General features: G+C 59.3%; 4 protein-coding genes and 1 long non-coding RNA gene across 8 annotated transcripts; 3 read left to right on the top strand and 2 right to left on the bottom strand.

Moving 5' to 3' along the window:
• The first annotated feature begins 63 nt into the window (after positions 1–63).
• On the top strand, positions 64–1074 carry LOC118968150 (uncharacterized). The gene is made up of 2 exons (XR_012130959.1): positions 64–199; positions 820–1074. It is a non-coding gene; the product is annotated as an uncharacterized lncRNA (long non-coding RNA).
• Positions 773–14340, bottom strand: HGS (hepatocyte growth factor-regulated tyrosine kinase substrate). 3 transcript variants are annotated; one of them, XM_017680623.3, is made up of 22 exons: positions 14189–14340; positions 12729–12813; positions 12317–12392; positions 11856–11948; positions 10173–10296; positions 8922–8974; positions 8444–8512; positions 7811–7935; positions 7239–7314; positions 7072–7170; positions 6835–6930; positions 6242–6280; positions 6020–6163; positions 5867–5926; positions 5032–5245; positions 4583–4755; positions 4373–4513; positions 4112–4289; positions 2325–2458; positions 2118–2237; positions 1813–1902; positions 773–1474 (listed from the first exon to the last, which is right to left on the bottom strand). In XM_017680623.3, the coding sequence occupies exons 1-22, from the start codon at positions 14223–14225 to the stop codon at positions 1364–1366; spliced, it is 2337 nt and encodes a 778-aa protein (XP_017536112.2). In that variant the 5' UTR covers positions 14226–14340; the 3' UTR covers positions 773–1363. The 3 variants fall into 3 exon arrangements, with proteins under 3 accessions (XP_017536112.2, XP_017536115.2, XP_017536116.2); XM_017680626.3 differs by having other exon boundaries at positions 5032–5242; XM_017680627.3 differs by lacking the exon at positions 5867–5926 and having other exon boundaries at positions 5032–5242.
• Positions 14290–19448, top strand: ARL16 (ARF like GTPase 16). Its single transcript, XM_017680630.3, has 5 exons — positions 14290–14591; positions 14819–14877; positions 15361–15474; positions 16031–16146; positions 16292–19448. Exons 1-5 carry the CDS (start codon positions 14426–14428, stop codon positions 16461–16463), a joined length of 627 nt encoding a protein of 208 aa, XP_017536119.3. The 5' UTR covers positions 14290–14425; the 3' UTR covers positions 16464–19448.
• CCDC137 (coiled-coil domain containing 137) lies at positions 18270–24610 on the bottom strand. 2 transcript variants are annotated; one of them, XM_017680628.3, is made up of 6 exons: positions 24349–24610; positions 23889–24022; positions 22259–22481; positions 20808–20890; positions 20572–20651; positions 18270–20389 (listed from the first exon to the last, which is right to left on the bottom strand). In XM_017680628.3, exons 1-6 carry the CDS (start codon positions 24477–24479, stop codon positions 20183–20185), a joined length of 858 nt encoding a protein of 285 aa, XP_017536117.3. In that variant the 5' UTR covers positions 24480–24610; the 3' UTR covers positions 18270–20182. The 2 variants fall into 2 exon arrangements, with proteins under 2 accessions (XP_017536117.3, XP_036853323.2); XM_036997428.2 differs by having other exon boundaries at positions 20587–20651; positions 24349–24542.
• OXLD1 (oxidoreductase like domain containing 1) lies at positions 24581–26143 on the top strand. Its single transcript, XM_017680632.3, has 2 exons — positions 24581–24715; positions 25566–26143. The coding sequence occupies exons 1-2, from the start codon at positions 24656–24658 to the stop codon at positions 25974–25976; spliced, it is 471 nt and encodes a 156-aa protein (XP_017536121.1). The 5' UTR covers positions 24581–24655; the 3' UTR covers positions 25977–26143.
• The last annotated feature ends 602 nt before the right edge of the window (positions 26144–26745 follow it).

Genomic DNA, 26745 nt, shown 5'->3' with positions numbered 1-26745 from the left:
GTCAGGGCTCGGGATTCTCTGCTTACAGCGTTTGCTACGGGTGGTGACAGAGCCCTGGTAGGGTCCGAATGATGGGGTCCTGGGCGGAGAGGCCGGTCTTCATCTAGAACAGCCTCTCTAAGCCCTGGCTGGCTCCAACTGCCGAAGTCCTCTGCACTCCCGTCCGCTTCCCTTCGGGCTCGCGGTGTCTTCGGCCCAGGTCTCTGCAGCTCGGTCCCCAGGCCCTCTGCCAGCGTCTGTAGTGAGGGTCCGGAGGCCTTGCGCTTTGTATGTAGCGTGCAGTCTCCTCTCCCAGTTGTCCCAGGTACCACAGATGGTTTTCCTAGTCAGGGCTGGGGCAGTCCCGACTTCAGGCCAAACTGAGAAAGCAGGGTTGCCCTCTGCCAAGCATGCTCCTGTTATCCTGGCTCTGCCTTTAACTGGAGTTCAGGTAACCTCTGTGCCTGATAAACTAGTTCATTCCTTCGTAGAAGAGCTAATGAAATGCTGACGCCACCTAAGGTTTGGGTGTTTTAAGGTGTATGAAATGTTCTGAACTCTGGGTGCCAGAGGCTGGAGGTCTGTATTAAACATTTCCCTCTAGACTACCAACTCTTAGGTTGTAGTCTGCAGTCAGACTAGAGTAGTGGGCCCCACGGGTCTCTCCCAGGAGTCAGGGCAGAGATGCTTGGCTCCCCATGAACACAGCTCCACGGACACTGCTGTGGAGCTGCACCTGGGGTGGGCAGGCTGGCCCCAGCTGCCACCTTCCTTCTGAGCAGACACTCTGACACTTGCTGAAAGACATTTTATTATCAGTGTTCCATTCCATCTACTCAGGGGACTGGATGAATGAAGTTCAGAAGCAGAGACGCTGGAGACAAAGCCCCCCTTTCTGTGAAGGCCAGGAGTGCTGCTGCTGACAGCCTGGGGCCGCATGGGGGGGCTCTGGGGAGCGCACACGCCAGTCACAGACCACAGGCCCTGAGGACGCACAGGTGGGGATGGACGCTGCGGGCTGTGAGGGCAGAGGAGCTCCCACTCCAGCTAGCCCTAGAATGGCCAACGTGGGGCTGGGGGCTTCCTCTCACAGAAGGTCTTTCCCTCTTACCCTCCTCCCCGAGACACAGCCCCGGAGAAGGAAGTCAGAGACCAACTCACAGAGACAGGGACAGTGCACATTGGGGCCTTGGGGACATGGAGGCAGCAGGCAAGGACAGAAAGGACGGGAGCTGGGGTGAAGAACCACCCCATTCACATGGAGCAGGGACACCACATGGTGAGGAGAGGACAAAGGGGGGCAGAAGGATGGCACTAGTTAGAGACGGAGGTGGTGGTTCGGAGAAACCTAGTGTTACTCTGGCCGGTGAGCTCCAGGCCTGGGTCAGTCGAAGGAGATGAGCTGGGCTTCACTGCCCTGTGCTGGTGGCCCCTGTGCCGGTGGCTGTTGGGCCACGGGGGGCTGCTGCTGGGGAGGGCCACTGGAGGGCGCCATCTGTCGGGGGGAGGGACACATGGCCATGGGTCTTTCTAGGCCCCAGCCTCCCACCCTCTAAGGGCTTCTCTAGCACACTCCAGCCTGGCCTTGCCGCCTTGTGTAGCCCATCAAGCCTAGCCTGGGCTGTGCCCGGGCCTCGTGAAGCCCTCCTCCCAGCTTGGCATGCTCTCCACCCTCTTCCTGTCCCGGGGTAGGGCTGACCCCAGGAGTTCCCCACCACCTATGGAGTTGAGCTTGTAAGTAAATGTGTGGCTGTGCGGCCATGGGTGTGTATGCCTGAGTTCTTCTGGCCCGCACAGTCCACTCCTCCCGGCAGCAGCCCTGGGAGAGCTCACCTGCTGATACAGGGGCTGCTGCCCCGAGAGGTAGGGCTGCTGCGGGGGCGGCAGAGGCGCATCTTGGCTGGGGAGGGTGGTCATGAGATTCTGCAAAAATGTAACAAACCCCCAATGCTGAGAAAGGAGACAGGTAGCAAGATAAATGAAAATGTTCCTGTCTTGGAAAAATCAAATGCCAACCAGCTAGGGGGACCCTTGGAGGGGCAGGGGTGTTAAGCAGCCTGCCCAGGGCTCCCCGGCCTCCCAGCACAGGACCCCAGGCCTCCCCAGTCTGGACGACCCTCCCCATCTCCATCCCTCACCTGCATGCCATAGGGCTGGTAGCCCATGGACACCGACTGACTCCCCACGTAAGCCATGGTGCTGGACTGTGGAGGCTGGGAGATGGCTGGCAGGCTCTGTGGGGCCTGGGAGGCCACATTCTGCAAGGAAAGAGGTGTGACAGGAGCTGGGCCCTGCACCCGAGAGCAAGGGCCTGGTGGGGGCAGGGAGGGGCCTTGCCCACCTACCTGGTAGCCCTGGGTAGCAGCAGGCTGGTAGGATGAGTAGGCTGGGCTGGTGGTGGGCCCTGCTGGGCCCTGGGGGGCTGCCTGAGCGCCCGCGGCCCCTGCTGGGTACATGTAGGCACTCACCATGCTGGGATCTGTGGGGGAAGAGAGAGCTCTCAACCCTACCGTGGGGAGGGTGTTGTGGGTCACTTCTGAGTTTCCCTTTTTCTTTTGCCTTTAGAGACCAATTCATGTTTCACATTCTCACAAAAGGAAAAGAAATGAAATCAGCAAGGATGAGAGGGACACGGAACCCAATCAGGCGGAGGAGGTGAACCAGGTAAGGCTTAGTGGTGCAGAAGGGGTGGGGGACCTGCTGTGCGCCTTCTGGGCCCACTTGGTCCCTGAGCCCTCAGTCTAAGGACACCAGACCACGGACATAGTAACCTTGGTCAGGAGGCACTGTCCCCCGGGGCCTGGGCTGGCGTTCCTGAAACCACTTTCTGTTCTAGCAACAGGTAGACCAGCAAACAGAGACCAGAGGCGGGAGCCACAAACATGGAGCTGGAGTAAAGTCAGTTTAACATGTGCAGACAGATGGGTGCCCATCTGCTCAGACGCACACACACACACGTGCCCTTGCTGTCTGCTGAGGTGCGGTGACACCCAGCACCTAATCTTGTTTCTAACGCCATCCTCCACTGGAGGAACAGGGCTCCCTGGAGAGATGGCCGACTGCAGGGCTGGGAAGCCATGACCACAGGTTACATCTTGTACCAAAAAAGAGCATCCGCAATGGGCTGGGGCGCGCCAGGACACAGGAGGTGGCCTGTGGGGCTCCCCTGGGCCACACCGGAGCGATCTGAGCACCAAAACAAACAGTGGGCGTGAAGGCCTGTAATCTTCTCAGTAAAATGAGTCCACACTGATCTGAATGAGCCATGAATAAGGAGAAAGGACGGTGTTCTCTCCAGCAGAGAGATACCTAACAAGCAGGGCAGAGACAGGACACAAAGCCACCCTGTGGCCAGTGTCACAGTGGGCTCAAACCAAAATAAGCAAAAAATACTAATACTAGTGGATACAAACTTAAAAAGAAGAGTATTTGTAAATCGTATTCTACCCAGAACACTTAATTACCAAAAGTCACTTTACAATAGAGAGACCTGGCAGGTACCCCCCAAACCACACGCCCAGTAATGGGTAAGGGCTCGCGGCTCACAGAACATCACACGGCTCCGTGGCCGCCAGCCAGCAGGGGCCCGGGGGGTCCTGCTGGAGGGCCTGCTGAAGCCACACAGGGTGCTCTGTGAGGCCGCGGCCAGTGCTCTCTAAGTAGCCGCATGAAGTGAACGCGGACGGAGGCCGGCTCCGGATTAGGGGAGACGAAAGAGACAGGACACCTGAATACCGCATACACGAGGGGTTTCTGGCTGGCACAACAGGCAGCCTGGGCAACTGTGGGAGCTGGGCCCAGCTGAGGGTGAGGCCGCAGCACAGCCCGGTGGCTCCTGTCTGCCTGCCTGGCCCACCAGGTCGTTCTGGTTCTGGGAGATTCACCTGAATCCCAGGTGCAAGGGCAACACCCGCCTACCTACCCCCTGAAGTGGGTCAGGAAGGTGTGCACACATGTGCTCACCTGGATATGTGTGGAGAATGCAAATGTGGCAAGATATTAATGTCTGGGGATCTCTTTGTACCATTCTTTTAACTTTTCTGTAGACCTAAAATTACGCAATAAAGATAAGGAAAAGGCGGTGGTCTGGGGCTCATCTTGGCTGGTTGGCACCTCTGCCTGCCTCTGTTACCTGCTCCAGCCCCGGGCATGCTGGGGTAGGGCCCGCTGGTGGCCGGTGCTGGTGGGCTCATGTACACGGTGTGCATGGGGGAGCCCTCCACTGAGCCTGCTGGGCTAAAGGTGCCAGGGAAGCTTGCGGGGCCAGAGGGCTGGTAGAGCACGCCTCCGGCTGCGGGCATGGCCTGAAGCTGGGGACAGAAAGAGACGGCTGTCAGCGAGGTTCTCTACCACTGAGTCCCTTGTGGGGGTGGGACAAGCGGCGGGTGCATGCCTGGGCATAGGGCAGGGGGAAGGCCGGCATCTGGGCCCTCATCTGGATGGTCTGCTTCTGCTGCTCCAGGCGCATCTGCCGTTCTTTCTCTTGTTCCTGCAGGCGCTGGATGGCCAGCTGCCTCTGCACCTCCAGATACTCCTGTGGGCCACAAGGCGGTCAGGGCCAGCCATGCCCCCCGGGTCCCCACGGTGGGGGCAGCCGCCACACCTGCTTCTTCTGACGCATGACCTCCAGCTTCTGGGCCAGCTGGATCTGGCGCTGGCGCTCAGCCTCCTCGGCCGCCCTGCGCAGCTTCTCCCGGTGCTCCTCCCGCAGGGCGCTGAGTGCCCCCCGGGCATCGCGGATCTGCGCCAGCTTGTCCTGCAGCCCCTCATAGTACACTGTGGGGAGAGGGCAGACCAGAGCCTTGGCTTTGAGGGGAGCATGGGCTGCCCACCAGCAGGCTCCTGCCTGCACTGAGCAGGCCTGGCTCTGCCTGGCTGACTTCAGGAAGCTCAAGGCCCAACAGACTGCCTGTCAACAGGGTTCCCATTGCGGGGCAGGGGGCAAGTCTTCCTTGAGCTGATCGTCCTGGCTCGGTGGGATGCTTCTCATCACGGGGACCGCCTCCCCTGGGGCCCACCCCCAGGAGGCCCGCCCACACCCATGGCACCTACACCTGCGCTCATCCAGCTGGTTGAGCAGCTCGAGCAGATGGGGGTGCATGCCATTGATGGACTGGAAGAGGGACAGCACGGCCGAGTCGTTGGTGATGCTGCGGCCTCGCACGTGGTTGCTCTTCATGCGGTTGACAAAGGTGGTGACAGCGTTCTGCAGAGCCTTCAGAAACTGTGCGTGGTTCTCCTCCGACTCCCCATTCTGGTACTGCTGCTGGGGCACAACGGGGTCCAGCTGGGCATCACTGAGCACCCCCTGAGCAGGACCACTCTGTCCAGGGGCCTTGGCAGTACCCCCTGCACAAACCCGCCATGCCAGGCCCTGAGCACTGAGCTGCTGTGCATCTCTGGCTTGATACTCTCAGTGGCCCTGCAGAGGGGCATGCTGAGCAACCCATTTTATAAACGAGGGAACTGAAGCCCAGGGAGGCTCTGCTCCCACCCACAAGCATGGTGCTGGCCAGGATGGAGCTGGCTAGAGCTTTGCTGGCCTGGCTCTTTTCCCCTCTGCCCCTCCCTGTAGGTCTCCCACCGGTGGTGACAGGGGACCTGCCTCCCTGCAAAGGCTCTGGTTTCCTACTCCAATGGCCAACAGCGTCTAGAAGCCCCAGAATAGGGCAAGGACTTATCTGGGTGGTTCCAGACTACCCTAGAATATTCTGGTCTGTTCAGGACAGGCAGCAAGAGGCTAAGCTCTGGGTGACAGCCAGCCTCCGAGGTCTTCTATGGGCACAGGCTGGCCCTTGTGTCAGCACAGGTGCCTCGGTGGGGCCTGGCACTCTGCATGCCAGGACCTTTGTTCTCCACCCAGCCTGGTGAAGGGAGCCCAGCTTACCTCACCAAAGGGGCCACCAGAGGGGGTCAGGAGCTGAGACTCTGTCTCTGGGGGGGGATTCTGGAAGAGACCAGCAAAAGAGGGGGGGTCCGGCCTGTCCCGGTGCCTCTAGGAAGGGGCCGCGGGCTAGGAGGGCCAGGAGCAGCCCCTCACCTCCACTGTGTTCGAGGGGGCTGCGTGCCCCTCCCCGGGCAGGGCGGCGGGCTCCGCGAGGGGCGCCGGTGCAGACGGGGTGGGGCTCTTCCGTGCTTCCTCCTGCTTTTTCTCCCAGTAGTTCCGGTTGAGGTACCGGGCAAGCTGCACAGACAACAGGGGGTCACTCCCGAGAGCCGGGGAGCAGCGAGGGGAAGGCCCCATGCCCAGGAACACCCTCACCTCAGGTTCGATGTCCTCAGCCAGAGGTGCCGACGAGTTCTGGGGAGACACAGCGTCTTAGGGCCACGGTCCCATGGTCCAGCTCCTCCCGGACCACCACTGGGAGGGCCCAGGTGGCGCTGCTACGACGACACCGACGGCCAGAGCCAGTCCGAGGGGCCCCGAGAGGCTCCCTAACCATGAGAAAGCAGAGGCGTCCTGCCGGCCCTCCCGTCACCACACAGATGGCCCCAGTAGGTAGGCAGCAGGCTGTCTGTAGCAGAGCCCTGCACAGCTTCCAAGTGACGTTCTGCATCTTTGACCCCCGGCCACCCACCCCTACTTACATGGGAACTGGCCAGAAAGGTTGGGTCAACCCCTGCAGAAAGTACGTCCTGGAAGGGCCACAGGGTGAGACCACAAGGCAGACACCTTTGACCCCAGGGCTCCCCACTTCTTCCTGCTCTAGGGGTTGTGGGACAGGGGGCCCCTGACCAGAGCCAAGAGCTGTGGAGGCCAGGCTGCCCCTTGATGTGTGCCCAGGGGACATGGCACCTCCTTTCTGGGGCAGACCTTCCACGGGAAGTTGTCCCAGCCCCCGAGGGCAGGCTCACCACTGGCGATGAGTACAGGCTGCTGGCAGGGGGTGCCGAGGAGGCCACGGGCACAGGCTCTGCCTTGGGGTACGCAGCATACGCAGACTTCTGTCTCTGTGGGAGAGCCAGGAAAGGTCTGTGGGGAGCACCCCGGCACGGCCCGGGCCCACACTCCTCTGCCCCCCCCAGACATGCAGGCGCGCTCCCCTACCGCCCGACGCAGCACAGCCTCAGGCCGCCTCCCCCGCGGCTCACCACCCTCTCCTTCTCCTCGGCCTCTGACTGCGACAGGGCCAAGGCCAGCTGCAGCTCCTCCTCCTCCTGCAAGGCGCTCTCATCCCTCTTGGGGGGCAGCTGCAGAAGGACAGGCTGGTGAGCAGGGCCCAGGGCAGAGGCACCCCCCGGGGGGCTGGGGCCAGTACCTGGGACTGCTGCGACAGTGGGCTGGTTAGGTACTCCGGGGGCAGTTCTGCTGTGGAGGCCTTTCCTTCTGCTTTCCTGCAGGTGACAGGAGGCTGGGGGTGGCGAGCACCGGCCCCCAGCCCCCCGAGTCCTCCAGGATTCCGCCTGGGACTTCCCTCCCATACCCACATGACAACCACACGTCACAGAAAGGCTGGACCCACAAAGCAGCCGTGTTGTCCCCGGGCCTCGGGCCCCCGGCTGGTCACCTGGCCTCAGCCACAGCCCCCTCCCAGAAGCAAGGTTCAAACACCCTCTGGGCCAGGCTGCGGCTCTCTGCAGCAGAGGGAGGCCACCACGGCCCCGAGGGGTCAGCGTCACCACCGGCACTGGGACCCACAGGCAGCATGGGCCTCTGGCCCAGCCGCGCTGCCGGAGTCCCGCCAGGAGACAGAGCCGTACGGGGGTCGCGTCCTTCCGAGACGTCTGCATCACGCAAGACAAGGGCCGGAAAACGCCTGGGTTGGGGAGCCCCGGGCTGAGCCGGAGGCTGGCGGGCCCCCTGGGCGATGGGGTGCGCAGTGGGGCTCACTTGTTCAGCTGCTCGAAGCAGGGCTCGCACACGCGCACCTCCTTCTCGATGCCAAACTTGGGGATGGTGGAGGACCTGGAGGAGCACTTGCCGCAGAAGATCTGGCCGCACGCCCGGCAGTGGTGCTGTGACGAGGGCAGTCAGGGCGTGGCCTCGTCGGGCCCCCCGCCCCTTGGCCCGCCTTGCCCGGCCCGCCTCAGAGAGCACCGGAAGTCGAATTTAAAAGAAAGACTGGCAGGAACTGTGCAGGAATGGTGCTGACAGACTGAGCAATGAGGGGGTCTGCTCAGACGCCCCAGCCCCTGGCCCGAATGCCTAAGGCCTGTGCCACAGCGGAAGAGATGGACGGCTCGAGGGCCTGAGCCAGCCAGGCACGGCCAGCCGAGAGGAGGCAGTGGGCCACCAAGTCCCACCAGAGCTTCACCTGGCAGCACTGGCCATCAGGCACCAGGGCCTTGAGGACCATGCTGGCCACACAGCTAAGGGTTGGATTTGCTCCCCACACCCCCAGCCACGGCCCAGAGGGGAAGGCCCTTCAGTGGGTGCAGGGCCTCCAGGCAGCAGTGGGTGGTCTGGGACCTGACAGACCCTCCCCTGTGGCTGCTCAGGGCGGTCCAGGCCAGCTGTACTCACCTTGCGGGTCACCACCCCGAACTGCACCCTGCACCGGTGGCACTCCTCGGCATCCACCCAGTCAGGCGCCTGGGGGCGGCGGTCAGGGTCAGGTGACATAGCCCCGCCTCCCTACCAGGACTCCCACTCCCCACAGAAGGGGGAAGACCCCAGGGTGAGCCAAGCCACTGCAGACTCAAGGAAGGACCCTCCCTCCAAGAGGGTTTTCCTGTTCTATAAATGGTGACAGCAGTGAAGACTTCCCGCAGCTCTGGGGACACGTAAACATCTGTCTTACAGCCACATGAGCCCACTAGCAGAGCCCAAGGACACCTCCAACAGCCTGGATCTCAGCGTGCAGAGGAACAGCTGCATGGTCCACTTGAGACAGTCAGATGTCCTCATTTCCAAGACAAACAGCAGCCCTGCTCCTGAGAGCCAGACCCTTCCGCTTCCTAAAAGCACTCAAGGCCTAGATTCCCAGCACCCGCAAACTTACTCTCTCTGCAGCAAACATGGCGTCGCTCTCCTTGAACTCTGGGAAGACGTGTCCTGGAGAAAGGGGACAGTCACTTGCACGTCCTCACACGGTCTGTGGTGAGACCTTTAGTGAGGAGCTATGTGCTAGCTCTTGGTTTCTACCTCCCCAGAAAGATTTACGAGAGGTGTTCCACACACCCCGGGCGGCAGGCACAGAGACCGCATGCCAGAGTCTTGGCCCATGAGGGTGTTCCCCATCGGCACTCTGCTCCGGGGTCCACAGCACAGAGCCAGGCTTGCTCCCACCAGGTCAAAGCCTCACAGGTCCTTGGGCCTCTTGTCTGCCTCCCAACCGCCCAGTCCAGCCAACTACACATCCTAGTACTGGTCGTGGCAGGACTCCCAAGGCTCTTTTGAGGCCCAGACCCCCCGGGAACCTCAGGAAGCTTTGCATGAATTCTCTAGGAAAGGAGACATGTACACACACCCAGAATCTGATGTCCAACGCAGGGATTGAGGGCCTGAGGCCAGCCCACCAACCTGGATGGGACCCTCATCACATTCCCCACATGGCCCTGCCCACTGCACAGCCACCAGATACTACCCCTGCTCGTGCTGATGCCCCTACTTTAGGACCAGGGGATGTGACCGAGGCTCTGCTCAGCTCAGACGTATCCTTCACTGCCTAGTCCGAATGCGGCCACATCCACTGCCTTCTTTGCAGAACGAACCAGCTCTCCGTGGCCACTGCAATGGCCAGGAGGAACACAGAGGGGTCCCTAAAACCCCACCTCGGTGGCCACACACCCACTTACGTCCTCCTGGGCTCCCCAGCTCTGGCCAGCACCTCGGCAGTCGGGCTGCTGGAGCCCAGGACTTTGGCACTGAGTCTGCTGTGGGGTGCAGGGCCCAGACCTCCTCTGCTGGGCTCAGCTCACACTCAGGTCTGGCCTGTGTGCCGCCTGCTCCCCAGCAGGACCTAGCACTCTCAGAAACGAGTGGCTGTTAACCTGTCACTGTGTTGTCTGAAACACCACCCACCCCTGCCCTGATGGGGCATCTGAAGTCTGGAAAGATGGACTCAACTGCCCAGGTTAGGGATGAGGCCATGCTGCCCTGTGGGGACACCTGCTCCGTGTTCTCACCACCACCCACAAAGTGAGGTGCCATCCCCCAGCCCTGCACTGGCTGGACACAGCTGCCCTTGGGCCCAGCTGGCACAGGGAGGCCCCTCAGTTCCTGAAGGCCATGTCCCGAGCCTGGGACTCACCCTCCACCTTCATGATCTGGTACGTGTCCTGGACTACTTTATACTTGGGCTCGTTCCGGAAGGCATGCGCCCAGGCCTGGATCAGGTACAGGATCTTGTTTCGGACGTTCACTTCTACCTGCCTCTGCAGAGAAGGACGAAGAGCATCAGAAGGGCCCTGGGACATGCAGGTGGAAAGGAGACCTCTTGGCGTGAAGAAGTGGCTGCCAAGACCCCATTACTACAGCCAGGAGGGGAGGGGCCCTCAAAGAAGGCATGGGCACCATGTGCTGACCACTGCCCAGGCCCAGCCCTCCTCACAGAACCTCATTCCCTGAGGACAAACTCAGGAAAAACTGGGGGACCCCCGAGGCCAAAGCTCCCCAAATTCCACTACTCTGTAACTGCCTTTTTTCCTCCTGCTCCACGGGAGCCTGACTGGCCCCAGAATTCCCTTGGTCTGCAACCTACCCTGGCCAAGCCAACACCACGTTTTAACACATAGGACCAACTAGGCCTGCGCTTAGCAAACAGGTGTGTAGTGGCCGGTCACCTCCTGGTCACTGCGGGCCTGGGATGGTGGAGGCAGCTGGACCAGGAAAAGCCCCAGATGCAGAGCCACCACTCACACTGGGTTAGGGCACAGCCAGTCACATTCTAGAGCTCTCTCGGGGACACTGTCCATACATGACGTGCAGGAGGGTGGCAGGACAAGAAAGCTGCTTCATGGAGATGCCGACTAAGCTCACAGCTGGGCTTCTGATCCTTTCCCATAACCCTTGTCTAGTCAGTGAACCCCCGCCACCATGCCGTCATAACCCTGTCCCTCCAAGAGGGTAGTAACTGGCTCAGACCATGGGCAGCATGGGGACACAGTTGTGCCAGGTTCTGAACCTGTCCACTCTCAGTCACAGGCGGGAATGGCCTTGGCCACCAGTCAGACTGGAGAAGCCCTGCTGTCAGTTCAAGTCCCAGGTGGGCTCTTGGCTACAAGGACCCACAGGCGCCTCAGGCCCTGGAAACTGTGGCCCAGTCCTCTGGTGGTGGCAGAGATGCTGTCTGAGCTGTACTCCCCAGCCGGCACACCTCTGTGGGACACCCTATCAGCTCAGAGAGTGGCTGCACCTAACTCCACATCACACAGCCTCCCGGTGTCGCCACCCACATCACAATCCCTGCAGGAGTGGCTGGCTCGGGACGACCTCTAGGGGCCCTGGGAGCTTTTCCTCCTTTGCTACAGGAGGTGTGATGCCTACTCCCCAAGGGACCCCTGCTCTGCTGTCTCTACCCAACTCTCCCCCAAAGATACATCCAACTCCCATGCCTCCCTGCTCGGAAGCCTTCCGGCCTCTTCCTGGGACCCACCGGCCCCAGCGCCCCCCCGGGGATCTGCACACACTGTTCCCTGGCTGCTCGTGCATGCAGCTCTGTCCACCACCTCTCCTGCACTCAGCAAGCACCCGCTGCGCTTCAGGCGGGGGCACTGAGCCCTGCGCCGGGAGGCTTTCCACAACCCCCAGACATAAGACCAGCTCACTCTGGTAAGACCCAGCCTGACTGGGCTGCAGCCTGCACGCAGTGCAGGGACTCCCAGCACCAGCCCTCCTGTCCTCCGCCCTGCCCAGCACCGCTCCTGCCGCAGGTGCCAGCAAGCATGCGGAAACCCGACTGGCCCCGCTGGACCTCCCTGCCCCCTGAGGGCACCTTCAGCAGCTCCTTCAGCTCCTCCATGGTCTGCTTGTTGGCTACCTCGTCATGAACTGTCTGGCCACAGTTCTTCACCACGGACTCCATGACCTACAGACCCCAAAGAAGGGAAGGGTGGGGCTGCTGCTTAGGGCAGGGACCCCACCCTGGAGGGGCCCACCGCCCCATGAGAAGGCAGACCCTGACAGGCCCATCGGAAGGGCCCGTGCAGCCACCTCTGGGTCTAGCAGTAGCCCGTGATCCACATGCCCCTCCCACTTGAACGGGTCACCAGGGATAGCCAAGGAGGGAGACCAGAGTCAACCCTCGGGCCCTACGTCTGTCAGCCTCAGCATTTGAGGCACTACTCCCATCCCACTCCCCAGCAGGCAGGCAAGGCCACAGTGTGGATGCAACTCTGCCACCTTTGCCACTGGGCAAGGACTCTTAAGGCGACTAGTGTGCAGGAGTCGGACTACCTCCAGGGCATACAAGGCCACATGTGGGTTCTTGTCATTGACTTTCTTCTTAATGGAACTCACAGCATATTTTGCTCTGGAAAAAAAAATATATTAGTGAAAGCAGAGAGAGAAATAAAGAAGAAAACAATCTCAGCAACTAAGATGAGAAAAGCCCCCCCACTGTCTGGTCCTCGAGAATTCCGAGCAAACATTACTGTAACCATGCACCTCCAAGTTGTACAGAGAAAACCCTTTAACTGTCCCTGGGTCTCAAAAATCCTGTCATGCAGACCACCCAGTCTTCCCCTTATGTGCCTAATGTGGTCAGCTTCCTCCAGGGCAGAAAGCCGCAGGCCCCTGGAGGATCAGTGAGCCCCGTGCAAGGAGAGCCTCCCCTGCTTCTGAGGGAGCGCAGGCCCTCCTCACTTACTGCGTGTCCCCCTGGCGGATCAGGTCACAGATCTGGAGGATGGACTCCCAGTCAGTCTCCAGCAGGAGCTGGCTGGTCGCTTTGTCTACGGCAGAAACGCATCATTACAGGGCATATCCTGCTTTGTGATTCCCTACACAGTCCCCTCAGCTCAGCCACAGGGCGGAGGGACTGTCTCCTCCCCATTTGGGCCAGATGGAAAACCACGTGAAAACCCTCCTGATGCACGACAGTGACGACCAAAGTGCTCTCCTTCGCGCATGAGAGACAAAGAAACTGAAAAAATTACAGAGAATGCCTGTCCTGTGCTGTTCCCAATGCTACAGGCCTCCCTCGATTCTCATCCAGCCTTCTAAGGCAGGCAGTCCCACCGTTCTCGCACGTAAAGAAACTGAAGAGAGACGAGGCCACACAGCTCCCTGGGGACAGAGCAGGATTCAACACTATGCTCAGCTGCTTCTCAGCAGAGAATTCTGCCACCTCACCCCTCAGAGTACTGTTTTTTCGTAAGTTTAACCATTCAACGAGATCCCAGCAGGGGCAAGGCTGGGGTGAGATGCCGCACAGCACGGACTCTAGCCCTCCACTGGAAGTGTTTTGTGGGGCGAAAACAGCATCAACCTCCAAGAAGGATTCTCCAACAAACACCGCTTACAACCATCACCTCTACTCTGTCACCACCGTGCCTAAAACATGCGCTCTGAGGGGCTGCCTCACCAGCCCTGCCGCACGTCTCCGGAAAAGACCACTAAGTGTTCCAATTAGGTGCGCCTGCTTTCAGTCCTGCTCTGGCAGTAACTTCTGGATCGCTCTTGGCAGGGCTGCCTGTATGTCCCAAAAACAAGGAGGGCGGCTCATCTGAGGTCTCCGAAACAACTTCAAGGAAAGATGCTGACCGTTCCAGCACCCCGAGCGCCCGTCTCAAACCCAGAGCGCTCAGTTTCACGGGGGGAGAAGGGTACATGCCCACAAACATCTGGTTTCCTCCCCAAAACCTATGGCTTCTGCAAAACCCTTTAACAGTCCCAGGGTCTCAAAAAACTGAGAGGATGGCCTTGCACCTCCGACCAACAGGAATGGCTGGGGCGCCTCCCGGAACCGAGCGGGGACCGACGCGGCTGGGCAGGCTCCTGGGGGACCCTGGGGCTCCACCCCCACCCCAGGCAGCGCGGACTCCTGGAGGGGAGGGGTCTCCGAGGCTTCACCGCCTGAGTCACCGTTCCCGTGACTCAGGATGCTGGCAGACGCTCCGGATCCACACGGAGCCGTCGCTGCCCCCGCCCCTCTCGGCCGCCTTGGCACGGACCCGGCCTCCTCGGCGGAGCCTCACTCCGTCGGTTCCCTGCCTCGCGGCGCGCCCACCCGGGGCGGCGCACCCACCCCCTGGCCCAGGTAGCGCGGCGGCCTCCCAGTTCCGCCTCGTTCGGGGCCCAGCTGGGAGGGGGCGGGAGCCGCGTTACCTAGGAGACGCTCGAAGGTGCCGCTGCCGCGCCCCATGGCGACCCCGGACCCGGACCCGACGCCGCGACGTTCCGTATTTAGAGCCTGCGCGCCCCCGACTTCCGCTTCCGCCTTCCCGGCGGGCACGCGCTCGCGGCCGATGCGGGTCCCAGTCGCGAGCCACGAAGAGGCGGGCCTTTCCGCTCGCCCTGTGCGACGACTGGATCGCTCCCGTTGAGCCTCAGCACCAAGAGCCAATGAGCAGCCTGGACGCGAGTCCTATCCAATGGGAGCGAGGCGGACGGGGGCCTTGCGTCGCCGGGGCACCAAATTACGGGAGCCGGAAGGAGCGAGGGGTTGTGATGTGTCTCTTGCTGGGGGCCACCGGCGTGGGAAAAACGTTGTTGGTGAAGCGGCTGCAGACTATCCTTCCGCGCGGGGTTATGGGACCGGGAGCCGGGTGTGCCCGAGGGACCAGGGCTAGAGGCGGGGTTTGGGGAGCCGGGGGCACCATGGTTGGGGGATGGGGTTGGGGGGGTCTCCGGGCACCGGGGCCTGGAGGACAAGGGTGGGGCTTGGGGGCTCCCGGGGCGAGGTCCGGCCGTCGCCCGCCTCCTCTACTCCTCTCGGGATCCTTGACCGCCCGGCACAGCTGAGCTCCTCGGATGGGAAGGGCGCCCTGGGCGATCCTCCCCCGACGCGGCCCACGGTAGGCGTCCGTCCTCCCGCAGGTTTAGTAGTCGGCATGCCCTTTATAGTTTTAAGATCTTAGGGCTGTTTTAAGTGGAGGGTCAGTGTGTTGGATACGACCCCGGAAGGTGAGTGAGGTGTCAGAGGCAGGAACTGCACTCCATTGAACAGAGCTGCGGTGGATGTGGGTGCATGGCGAGGGACCCCGAACCGCTGGCCCCTCACCGCTGTTCAGACTGCTTCCTCTGGTCGCCCCGGAGGGCGAATCCAATTGATGGGCATTGGTGCTCTGGCCACAGCGAGCCCTGAGGGGTAGGGCCCTGGACCCCTGGAAGCATCCTCTTCCTTAGGGTTCTGCTTTAGGGCCCAAGCCCTTGAGAGGGCCTGTTAAGGTTTAGGTAAACCTGTTAGGGTACAGGTAAAGGACTGGGCAGGTTGCTATACAGGAGATCCAATGGGAAAACTCTTGTTTTTTCTACCTGCATTGGGGTTTTTTCCACAGGTGGGCACCAACCTTACTGACATCGTGGCCGAAAGAAAGATCACCATCCGGGAGCTGGGGGGCTGCATGGCCCCCATCTGGTCTAGTTACTATGGAGATTGCCATTCTCTCCTGGTAGGTCACAACCCTTTGAACTTCCTTTGACCTATGTCCTCTTTTTGGTATTGTCTGGACGCACTTTGTATAGGATGGAGTTTGGGGCAGTCAAGAGTCAGTCAAGTCAGCGGGGCCCCCTTTGAGTTGCTTCCCTCTGGGAACCTGTGTGGTCATAAGGCCGGTCTCCAGGCTGACATGAACACTCACAGAGGCTTCCTGAGGGTGGTTGGTTGTGCTCGGAGGTAACTGCCTGACGCCTGCTGTCTTGTTCCCCTGGGTTGTGTTTTTATGTTTGTGTTTGAATTCTACATCCCCTGGGTTCGTCCCATCCTGTGCCCTAAATTCCAGGACCCTTCCTGGGAGAACTGATGGCCACACAAGTAGAGAGACTTCCATGTAGGTGGAAACAAACAGGTGACACCTGGTCACTCTCATGCAACTCATTTACCTCTGCTCCTGTCTGTCCCCAAAGCCCTTTATTTGCTCTTTATGAGGTCTGTGATGCTCCGGGGCGGAGACTTGGCAGGGACTCTCCGTTAGTGGGTGGCCTCAACCTCCACTGCCTTTTCCCCAGTTCATGGTGGACGCCTCCAGCCCCACCCAGCTCTCCGCATCGTGTGTGCAGCTCCTGGGTCTCCTTTCTGCAGAGCAGCTGGCAGAAGCATCCGTCATGATACTCTTCAATAAAACGTATGGGTCTGTGAGCCCAGAGGGAGTGCGGGGGGTGTCCCAGGGAGGAGCTCCTTGGAGTGTAGCCAGGAGAGGGGCTCGTTTGGGAGGGGGCACAGCAGGGGCTGGGGCAGCCCCCTCTGACAGAGCACTTCTTTCACACCAGTGACCTGCCCTGTTACATGACTGTAGAGGAAATGAAGTCATTAATCAGGCTCCCTGACATCATTGCTTGTGCCAAGCAGAACATCACCGCGGCAGAAATCAGTGCTCGGAAAGGCACTGGCTTGTCAGAGGTTCTGCGCTGGCTCCAGGACACCCATAAGACCGAGAGTTGACTACCCGCGGAGAAACGTGGCTGGCTGGCCCTGTGGCAAGGAGGAGAGGCTGGGGCCCCTTGGCCTCCAGCAGTTTGTGCTTATAGACACAGGATGACCTGATGTACAAGCCCAGAAGGTGGTCTTCTGTGCCAGTTTGCAATGACAGATAAACTGAGGCACACGGGTTACAGAAACTCCTGACGGCTGGCCTTTGAATGCAGACTGTCCTGTGGACTGGAGAGGACAAGCCTGCACGTGTCTGGGTGTCCAGCTGCATGGGATGGTGCTGCTGGGATCTGTCCCCCTCCTACCAGGAAAACAGCTCCCCTTTGGGGTGCACAGCATTGCAGAGCCTGCTTTCAGCTACAGCACAAGCTCCAACCTGTTGAGTTTCTGATACGCTGAGGGTGTGAGGCTCTAAGAACCAAGCCTGATCCAACAACAGTGACATGTTCACTGGTTCCTTTGTTCAGCAAACATTTGTCCCCAAGGAGCCTGCAGAAAGCAGGGTTCAGCAGGTAGGAGAGGGTGGGGGAGGCTGGAATGGAATGCAGAACCTCAGGGTCAAGGTGTCCTATCCCACTGTGTTCCATCCTCTAAGCCAGGGGGCTTGCGGGGAACACCTGTTGATCGGTGTGTTCATGTCCTAAGGTCCCTGCAGCAAATCCCACAAACTGGGGCTTACACCAGTGGGAATTTACACTCAGTTCTGCAGGCAGTAAGACAAATCACAGGGTCAGCAGGGTTGGTTCCTTCTAGAGGCTTGAGGAAGAACCCTGCCTGGCCTCTGAGCTGCTGGTAACCTTTGATGCTCCTTTGCTAGTGGCTTGTAGAACTTGAATTTTGGCTTGTCTTTGTGGGACCCTCTCCTCATAGGGACACCTGTCATTGGATTTAGGGCCCACCCTAACTCTAGGGTGATCAAATTTTGAGATGTGTGATTACATTTGCAAAGACCCTTTTCCCAAATTTCACCTTTACATGTTCTGGGGTTATGACCTGGGCACATCTCCTCAGGGCTACTGTACAGCCCACTACCACGGGATAGGCAGCTTTCGACCTCAGCTAGCAGTCTGGACTCACCGGGCTCCAGGCATCTGCTGTCTTACTTCCTCTGTGCAAAGTGGCAGGCTCAGAGCCTCAGCCTCTGCAGGTTCCTGCTCTCTGCTTTGGGACCAAAGCAGTTGGCTTTCAGATGTCCCCCCATTTCAGAGCTACAGCACAAAACACTCCCCGGAGACATGCACTTGGCTGTTTCAAGGGGTGACTGGCCTGTACTGTCTGAGCAGAGCCTCCAGCCACGGGCTTAGTCTCTTGACAAGTGAGAGTCAGGCCTGGTGACACCCCTAATGGGAAAGCTGGCCTGGGCTAAGGGCCACTCTGACAGGGCCTGGGAAGACAATCTCATACTTTATCAGGCCAGTGGAAACTGGTTTTAAGACAAACTTCCCTTAACAGCCAGTTTCTCCCTCTCCACTCTCATGCAGCACTCGATGTGCAGGGAGCAGGCCCTTCTTAGGGACCTGCTCGCCCTGTTTCTGATGCCATTCCCATGTCTCAACACCCTATAAAAAGGGTGCAAACTGGGCAAGTGGGCCTGCTGCCCATCCAGGCTGAGGAACAAAAACGGAAGGTGGAAGTACAGGTTCGAGGAGGCGGGAAGGTAACCGAGAGCCAGGGTCAGTCCGACTGCATGTGCTGCAGGAGGGAGTCCCAGCTACCTGCCGCGAACACCACCCCTGGTCACCTTGTGCAGGGGCTGGGGTCACCCGCCACTCAAACATGTCCCCAAGAGAATACCAGTCGAGTTCAGGCACAGCTTCCTCAGTTTAAATGTTTAATTGGAAAATAAGCTTCCCTGTAGATACAAACTCTGGGAAGGGCAAAGGGATCCCCAGGACCCACCAGTCTCCACACACTCTTGAGGGCTGCCCTGCTGGGACTGGGCTGAGCCTTCTCAACTGTGGCCCTCCTCCTTGCTGTTGAATTTCCAAAAGCTTTGGAGCCTCCCCACCTTTCACCTGTACCCCAGGTCAGATAACACCTGGCTACTCCCACCTTGGTGCCAGTGGGGAGGTTCAAACCCTGCAGGCCCTGGCATTGGCGGGAACCTAGCACCTGTTGGGAGCAGGATGGAAGGGGCTGCACATCGGCCTTCCCAGAGGAGCACCCTGATTTCCCTCCTGCTCGAAATGCCCCTTCTAATAAATTTGCGTATTTCGGTTTCAATTCAAGCTGCCCCTTCAGGGAAAAGGCCATATCCAATTCTCCCTGAAAATTTTGAGTGCTGGCCCTAAAGGAAATTGGAAAAAACCACTACTGCCCTTGTGACTACCCCCAATGATGGGAGAGTGAGACCCCCATGAGAACTGGACGCAAGCTTATGGGAAAAAAAGATACGGAAAATTTACCTGGGTCAAGGTCCCTTCCCCTGCCCCTACCTGGCCTCCAAATGACATATTCAATTAATGGTGGCAGGTGGGTACAGAGAACAAATGATATTCTGTGGCTAGCCTGCCAGAGAACAACTGGCAAACTATAAAACACATGACAACAGGGCATTACCTAACCAGCTCAGAAAAATCTCGTCTTACTGAAAATGGGTGTGAGGCACAGTCCATAAAATTTGTCCCTGCCTGCCAGAAGGTCATCGTGTTCTTTTAGAGCCTCTTTCTTTCCTACCAGAGATGAAGAATGGGAGTATAGATATGAAAGCATGAGAATAAAAATATAATTACTTAAAAAAATAGAATAGTGAACTTTAGATTCCAAGAGTCTGGCACCTACTTAACCTTTGTAATATTTTCTGGCCGCAATAACTAAGAACAAAGCTTACTTAGAAACAAGTTAACTGCTAAGACCTGCCAAACGATGTAACTCATTCTCCAGACTCATGTAACCATACTGTGTGTCAATTAAATGATTCATATCTGTACTTCATGTAATCACAGAGTATATAATCAGGCTGCTACTTTTCATTAAAGGCCAGGCTCAGCTTTGCCAGTGTCTGTGTCCTCATCCATTCAGTCGCCGACACCGTCCATCCCTCAGGGACTCCTGGACTCGCTGGAGCTGGACTCCAGCACATACCCCCTAACACGAAGGACCCAGAGCAGGACCTTGCCCTTGCTGTTGAGCCATCCTAAACCTGGTCTCCCCTGAGACCTGGGTGGCATAAGGATCAAACCCCAACCCTCTTGGTGTGGGTGTCGCCATCAGCCTCCACATCCGAACCACAGCCTGGGCGGACCCCACCTGCCTCAGCACTGCAGTCTGAGTGGTGGAGATGCTGACGCCCTCACCCTGGGTCGGTCGGGCTGGGGCTGCCAGCTGCGCTGTACCTGCACCGTTGACCCTGGCAGTCTCCATCATCCACTTACTGGACCTAAATTGCTGTGTCTACAATGCATTGGCATTTAGGGACAGGATTATGGGATTGGCTCTCCCTAAAATGGCCCTGGGTTGAGTCAAGTCGGAACTGTGTGTCCAGAACAAAGCCGTAACACTAGGCTTGGGACAATGGTAGGTATGCCCAACTGGCTCAACCCCATGTAAGGGACATCAGACAGCCTGCATGACACAGGCTGGTGGGTGGTCACTTTTTAGGGGAGAAAGCAAGGGGGAGCACAGACCTGGAGCCCTCGCCTCAGCCCAGGGTACGCTCCAGGCAAAGGGCTCGGCTGCAGGCCACAGGGCTGCCTCGACCACCCAGGTGCGGCAGCCCCCATCTCTTGCTGTCACAGGCATATCTTTGGCTTCTTCCCAGAAGGGAGGCAGGGTGGCTGAGCCCCCCGCCGCTGCAGCTCCTTCAGTGCTCTGTAGGCCTGCACAGCCCGTTCTCTCTCCTCCCCAATGATCCGTTGGCGGGCCAGCGAGGTGGCTGGAGGCTGAGACACACTGCTGGGGTTCAGAAGCGTTCTCAGCATCAGAGATTGCCTGCCAGGCTGAGGAACAAAGATGGAAGGTGGAAACACAGGTTCGGGGAGGAGGGAAGACAACCGAGAGCCCGGGTCAGTCCAAGAGCTGAGAGCCCAGCGAGAAGGCCGTGCTCTTGTGTCTGTGGACCCAGGCCAGGCAGCTCCAAGGGATGACCGGGGCAGCTCCCAACCGCCCCATCCCTGCTCACCTGGCCCTTGCTCACGCGCATCCTGGGCTTGGCGGTCAGCTCGGGGGGCTGCAGGACAACCTCGCCAAACCTCACCGTGTCTGGGGGCAGAGAGCATAGCTGTGGCCTGCTGCACAGACGCCCACTTCAGTCCCAGCACCCAGAGCCACAGTCTGCCTGGGTGCACAGGTGCCTGGGCCCTCCCCAGTCCCCTCTGCAGGGACCTAGGCTGACACAGTCTCTTCGGAAATAGAGACCTTGGAGCAGCTCTCGCTCCAGCCTTTCTGCTGTCTCTTCCTCCCTTTTCTGCCGGACTTTATCCAGTCGCCGCTTCTGGAACCTGGGGAAGAAAGCACAATGGCACCCAGACTCCTAAACACTCATCCCACGGGACTTGGGAGGAGGTGGAGGTCACCCTGCCCATGAGGGCTGCCCCAAGTCCCCACTCCTGCTACTACCTGCAACCCACAGCCAACTGCCAGAGGGCACAGACCCCTAGGCCCCTCCAAAGTTCCAAGTCAGTGGATCTTGGTGGGGGCCATTTTGGGTTACTGCAATGAGGGGAGGCCAGGGTGCTGCTTGACACCTGTGCTGCACAGGACAGGCCCCGCCTGAGAGCCACCCAGCCCCAAGTGTCAATTGCTGCTGCCTCTGAAGGGCCTGGCAAAGTAGCAGAGATGTGACATGGCCCCTTAATGTGGAGCCTTTAGCCACAGTTCTGGAGATGGCTGCAGCTTTATAGACGGTATCTGGCACAGGTTTCCTGTGATGTCATTGTTATCAGCTAACATGAGCGCAAAGATGACCATCCCACAGGTAATTCCACAAAGTTGCAAACAATGTCACACTTTCACAGCTTTCAGAGAAACTGCTCATGAAAAGTTTGGGTTGGTTCACCTCCAAAGTTGCAGTTAAGGCAGAAACATCTCAAAAGACCCTTGTTTGCTAAAATCACCTTCCCAGCCCCGCCTGCAGGCTCACGGAGGTGGCACATGACTTTGTTTCCAGCTGTCTCCAGGGCCGGGGGGCAGGAAGGGCAGACATGCAGCTGGCGGTGGGTTCTCTCCTGGTGCTGGATGCCACCCTCAGGAACCCTTAGGTTCTCACCCGAGCCTAGTGGAGAGGCCGGGAGCTCTGCTCTCCAGACAAGCAGATGAGGCTGAGAGAGGTCACAGAGCCTGTGCCAATGACATAGCCAAAGACTGTCCATCTCCTTTGGACCAGAAAGGTGACTACTGTAAACAGAACCCTGGTCCAGGTCTTGGGAGAGAAGGTGACACTGGCTGACCAGAGCTGCGTGTCAGTCTCAGCTGGATCCCCACCCATGGCACCGACTCCCATGGGGGCAGGCACGGCTGTCCGGAGTGTACCAACTCTCATCTTTTCTCCACTTCCCTACAACTGGCCTGGGGTGGACAGGTGGCCCTTGGCCTCACCTGGCTATTGGAGGCCCTTGGTGTTTTTCCAGAGAAAGGCAAAGACCAAGCCAGGTGTCCAGAGCTCCATGGTTCAGAGTGCTCCTGAAACCCCTGGCTAAGAAGCTCTGAGGCAGAGAAAATGCTCACTGACTGACAAGGATTTTAACTTCTGACCACATCTTCCCTGAATCATGGGTGGGGTGTGGGTGTCTCCTGGCAAGAAAATGTTGTTGCTGGAGCCAACAGGGGACCCCCAGCCCTGCTCCCCCAGACCTCCAGTCCCCACTCACGCTTTCTTCCGCTCTGATTTCTCTTTCTTGGCAGCTTCCAGCACCTCGGGTTGCCGGTCCACCTGGTTCCTGCTAAGGAACAGCACGTGCTGGGCCTCTTGCTCCATGCGCTGGATGTAGGCTCCACTGGACTCCCACTTCCTCTGCCTGAACTTGGGGACAGTGATATCTGGCTCCAGTCCCTTTGCTTCCTTCTCCATTGTCTTTCTGAAGGCCACCTGGGCTGAGGACAAAGGGAGACCTCAGAGGGGGCATGGTGTGATGGACAGAAGGAAGAGGGTGATGCCAGGCCGACAGCCCACGCTGGCTTCCCCTCCCAAGGCCCCAGAAAAGTAAGACCAGGCTCAAATGGGAGCAGCCCAACTGCAGTGGCTAAAGAGGCTCAAATATGCCTATAGGGATGGGACCCCCACAGTCCACAGTTCATGTCAGTGGCGTCCACCACAGCTGGGCTGAAAAACAAACAAGAAACAACCAAAGTATCAATCAATAGGGGGCCTGTCAAATGAATTCCCCTGCTACCCACAGACTTCACTGCACAGCTGTTGAAGACAATACAGGAGAGCTGCACGCAGGGATGAGGAAAAGTTTGTAAAATCCACGGTAAGGGAAAATCCAGGACACTAAGCAATATGTAGGTTGAAAGCACAGCTTTTACACTGTGAATATGTGAAAACATGCACTGTTATCTCTCTCGGGAAGGCATTCAGAGATGAGCAGTGGTTTCTTTCAAGGATTCAGAGACAGAAGGAGACTATGTCCTATTTCATACCTTTCAGAGCTACTGATTTTACCACATATGTGAGTTTGTATCTTTCAAATAATTTAACAAAAAAAAGTGCTGGTTCAATGGCTCAAAATGTGCTGTCTTCCTCCGCAGCCAGTGTACCTCCTCTGCCCGCCCCTTCCTCGCCTCTAAAACCCTCTATGAAAAGCTTAAGGTTTACAAAGAAATTATAAAACAGCACTTCTGAAAAATTAGTCCCATGTTTGGGAAAACAAATACATATATAGACAAGAACACACTGCTCTGTTCCCCAGCGAGCTCTGAGCATTTTCCCCGGCCGAGACTGACAGGCGGGCCCGACATGGCCTGGGGGGAGGACGGGAGGGCTAAGTTTCTCAGAGGGGACCTGACCCTTTCCTTCCTTGACCTTCGGACACCACCCACTTCTCTCTACCCCATTTCTGCACTCTGATCCCAGGAACCACCGTTTCTCATCCGCGAGGGCCTCACGAGCCTGCTGTGTCCACTCTCACTCTCTTTTTCGTTCTCTCACAATTTTTGAACTCTCCTTTTCGCTCACTCTCACAATTGTTCCATAGAGACCTTTTCTCAAATCCAAACCAACCTGACGCAGCTCTGCGACTCTTGGGGGTGAAATGAGCGGTCCCCCCACGAGGCCCCGGGACTCCCTCGGGAGTCTCATGGGAAAGCGCACCCGCACCGGCCTCCAGCCGCCGCTTCGGCCCAGGGACACAGGCCTCCACCGGCCCGTGAGGGCTCCCGCAGCCTCGGACAGTGCCGTCCTGGCAGATTTCGTCCGCCCGAAACACCGCCGAACTTCGGGGCAAGTCAGGGGGAGCGGGACGCAGCCGCACCGTCACCCGGCGCGGGCCCGCACATTACCCTCTTTCTTCCTCTTCTTGTTGCTGATGGGGTTTCTCATCTCCTGGCGGCTCCTCATTATCTCTCGGAGCCGGAAAGGGATTTCCTGTTCGTCCCGGTTCTTGGGCTTACAATTCACTTTCTTCTTTCCTTTGCTGGGAAAGAGAAAGGGGTGGACGTAGGGGTGAGACGCGTCGCAAGCCCAGCATGAGCAGAGTCACAGAAACCGAACCTGGGCCTGGGAAGAGGGGCTTCGCGCGCCAGCCCGGCTGCCGAGACGCGTGCCAGCCCAGGGGGCACCCTCTCCCGGGGGCTGTCCCTGAGCTGGGGGCTCGCAGGACGCTGCTGGGAGGCGCTCCGGGAGCCCAGGGGCCCATCGTCCCTGACCTCATCCAGGATGACCAAGGCGGCACCCTCGCGCCTGCGCTCGCCCGGCTGATTCCCCCGCGCGCCCACAGCACCGAAGGGCGGTGAGACCCACCTGCGCGGCCCGGGCCTTGGTCCCGAGCGCTGCTTGCCTCGCGGTTGGTGTCGCCGCTCCTGCGGCTGCCCCGGGCGCCCGGGCCCCGCCAACCTCGCGGGGCAAGCCATTCGGCGCCCGGCGCCCGCCATCTGCACGCTGGGCTCTCCCCGGACAGCCACTTCCGCCCTTGCGGGCTGCACAGCCCACGACGCCCACTTCCGCTTCCTGCGCTCAGCCTCGCGGTCGCTGGGGCGGTGCAGCTCCCTGGCGGGCCGGGATTGGCCAGGACGGCCGCCGCTCACGGGTCGTGGGCAGGCAGCGGGCGATGCTGCCGCGGAGCTTAGCCGGGGGAGGCCGCGCGGTGGCCGCTGCCGCTCGCGGCCAGGCGAGTACCCGCGGGGGTCTGCTGGGCGTGTTCGGAAGCCGGGACCCAGGAGTGACCGGAGAAGCCCAGCCGCCGCGCCGGCTTCTGCTCTTTCTGCCCGCTCCTGGCGCGCGGGCAGGGCCGCTGTGCGGCCGGGCAAAGCCGCGGGCTGTGCGAGAGGCTTCCGAGCGCGCGTCCTCGGTTGGCAGCATCTCTCCAGCGCCTGCAGCGTGCGAGCCCCTCGGGGAGGCCGCGGCAAACAAGGAGCTAATGCTCCTCGCAGGAGGTGCTAGAGAAATAAGTAGAGGTCGGGCGGTGTCGGTGTTTAGTGCCCTGGCGTCGCATAAAGCGGGGAAGGGGGCCGGGACTGCAGGAGGCGGGGCTGCCCACGAGACTCTGGGGATGACTCGGCAGGTCCCGGCTTCTCACGTTGCAGAGGAAAACGGGTGAAGGGGTGATGCCATCCAGATGGTCAGAGGGGCAGCGTTCGCCGTGCTGGCTGGAGTAGGGGCAGTGGCCCGGAACTTACCGGCTTGCCCCGGCCCCGCAGTCCTGTCCACGGAGCAGAATCGTCCTGGCTGGAGAGCCAGATGTCCCCCCACCCCACCATCTGCTGGAGTGCACAACTCCTGCGAGACCCTGCATGCAGCACTTCTCATGGGTCACTTCATCCTACCAAAGCATTAGGTCCAGTTTACAAATGGGAAACCAAGTCTGGAGGTGAGGAATTGTGGAAGGTCGCACAGGAAGTGAGGAAGCTAAGGACATGGAGCCCCCTACCAGTGACAGGAGGCTGAAATCTCCCCAGAGCTGGGGGCAGGCCAGGCCTCACCAGCTTCCTGGAGACTCATACACTTATCTGCATTCTTAGGGATCCGGCCGACTGTCCAGCTGCAACCGATGCCAGAGGATTCCTGGAGGCGGTGGCATTCTTCACAGGCACCCTGCCTGGGTCCAAGTCTGTGAAGGCCGCAGAGAGCTGGGGAAGGAGGCAGGCTCCCAAGCAGGCACAGACAGCGCCAGGCAGTCCAGGTCCTCCCTGCCTGGTGGGCGCCCCTCAGAACCTTCACACCACCTGCCACCTGAGCTCCAGCCGCCCACAGACTGCTGCATGAGCGGCTGCCCCAGCTGCGTGTGGGTGCAGTACGCAGATGCGCTGCTGCACCACTACCAGGATGGCGGGCAGCAGGCTCTGGCTGCCCTGGAGGAGCACGTGGCCGACGAGAACCTCAAGGCCTTCCTCAGGGTGCAGATCCAGCTGCACATGCGGAATGGAGGCTGAGCTGGCCTGGCCCCACATCCTTGCCCAGTAGGCTCCCACCTGCCATCTCCACTCAGAAGGCAGCACAGCCTCCTTTGTTTCCAGCTCCCTTGTGGGGCTTGTGTCGGGGACAGAAGGAGCTATTTGTTGACCCCTCCTGAGAATAAACAAGTTCTCTGTGGTGTTTAGATGGGCGCCCATGTTGTTGCCTTTGGGCTTGTGTTGCCTTGTCAGAGAGCAGGTGCAGGTTATCATGTCTCACCATCTCTGAGGGTGAAGTAGGACCCATTTCTTTGAATATTCAACTGATGATGACCATGGGGCCATGTCCCGATACCTCCCATATCCCAGAGGTCCTGCGTGGAGGTCAGCTCTGGTTACTCAGCAGGGCAGCAGAGGGAGGACCACCTAGTCTTGTGAGGTTGCCAATGGCAAAACCCTCAGCGGAAACAGATGCCCACAGAGAGCCTGGGAAGCACCCCGTGTGTCCAGCTGCAGTCAGTCTCCAGCTGTTGTGTTCTTGGGTGGACAGTCTACTGCCAGCCAGGCAGAATCAACCTGCAGGGGCCTGAGCACCACTTAGCCACCAGTCCTTCCCGCAGCTTAGCCATGGCTCCCAAGGCAGCTGGCCAGGGCAGATGGACCTTCAGGCCTTGGGCTTTAGCCCTAGAACCCACCTCCTGGCCAGCCTGTTCCTTGGCTACAGACCTGGCCACTGGACCATCAGCCCAGGTAGGACTTTGTCTTAGGGCCCTTACTGCCTATCCCCATCTCCTGCTGACCCACATCC

This window comes from Manis javanica, chromosome 4 (genome assembly GCF_040802235.1).
Source record: "Manis javanica isolate MJ-LG chromosome 4, MJ_LKY, whole genome shotgun sequence".
Classification (NCBI taxonomy): Eukaryota; Metazoa; Chordata; class Mammalia; order Pholidota; family Manidae; genus Manis; species Manis javanica.
The sequence above is the reverse complement of the archived record's forward strand: the minus strand, read 5'-3'. Positions and strand labels throughout refer to the sequence as shown.

Coding starts and splice junctions, on each gene's coding strand:
- HGS (XM_017680623.3), bottom strand. CDS start 14,225: ATGGGGCGCGGCAGCGGCACCTTCGAGCGTCTCCTAG. Junction 8,975..10,172: donor CCAGATCATGAAGGTGGAGG/GTGAGTCCCAGG, acceptor CCCTTTCTCCAG/GACACGTCTTCCCAGAGTTC. Junction 2,238..2,324: donor CTGCTACCCAGGGCTACCAG/GTAGGTGGGCAA, acceptor CTTTCCTTGCAG/AATGTGGCCTCCCAGGCCCC.
- ARL16 (XM_017680630.3), top strand. CDS start 14,426: ATGAGCAGCCTGGACGCGAGTCCTATCCAATGGGAGCGAGGCGGACGG. Junction 14,878..15,360: donor CTCCCCCGACGCGGCCCACG/GTAGGCGTCCGT, acceptor TTTTTTCCACAG/GTGGGCACCAACCTTACTGA. Junction 15,475..16,030: donor GAGATTGCCATTCTCTCCTG/GTAGGTCACAAC, acceptor CCTTTTCCCCAG/TTCATGGTGGACGCCTCCAG.
- CCDC137 (XM_017680628.3), bottom strand. CDS start 24,479: ATGGCGGGCGCCGGGCGCCGAATGGCTTGCCCCGCGAGGTTGGCGGGG. Junction 24,023..24,348: donor CCAAGGCCCGGGCCGCGCAG/GTGGGTCTCACC, acceptor TCTCTTTCCCAG/CAAAGGAAAGAAGAAAGTGA. Junction 22,482..23,888: donor CAAGAAGAGGAAGAAAGAGG/GTAATGTGCGGG, acceptor CTTTGTCCTCAG/CCCAGGTGGCCTTCAGAAAG.
- OXLD1 (XM_017680632.3), top strand. CDS start 24,656: ATGCTGCCGCGGAGCTTAGCCGGGGGAGGCCGCGCGGTGGCCGCTGCC. Junction 24,716..25,565: donor CCGCTGCCGCTCGCGGCCAG/GCGAGTACCCGC, acceptor CTGCATTCTTAG/GGATCCGGCCGACTGTCCAG.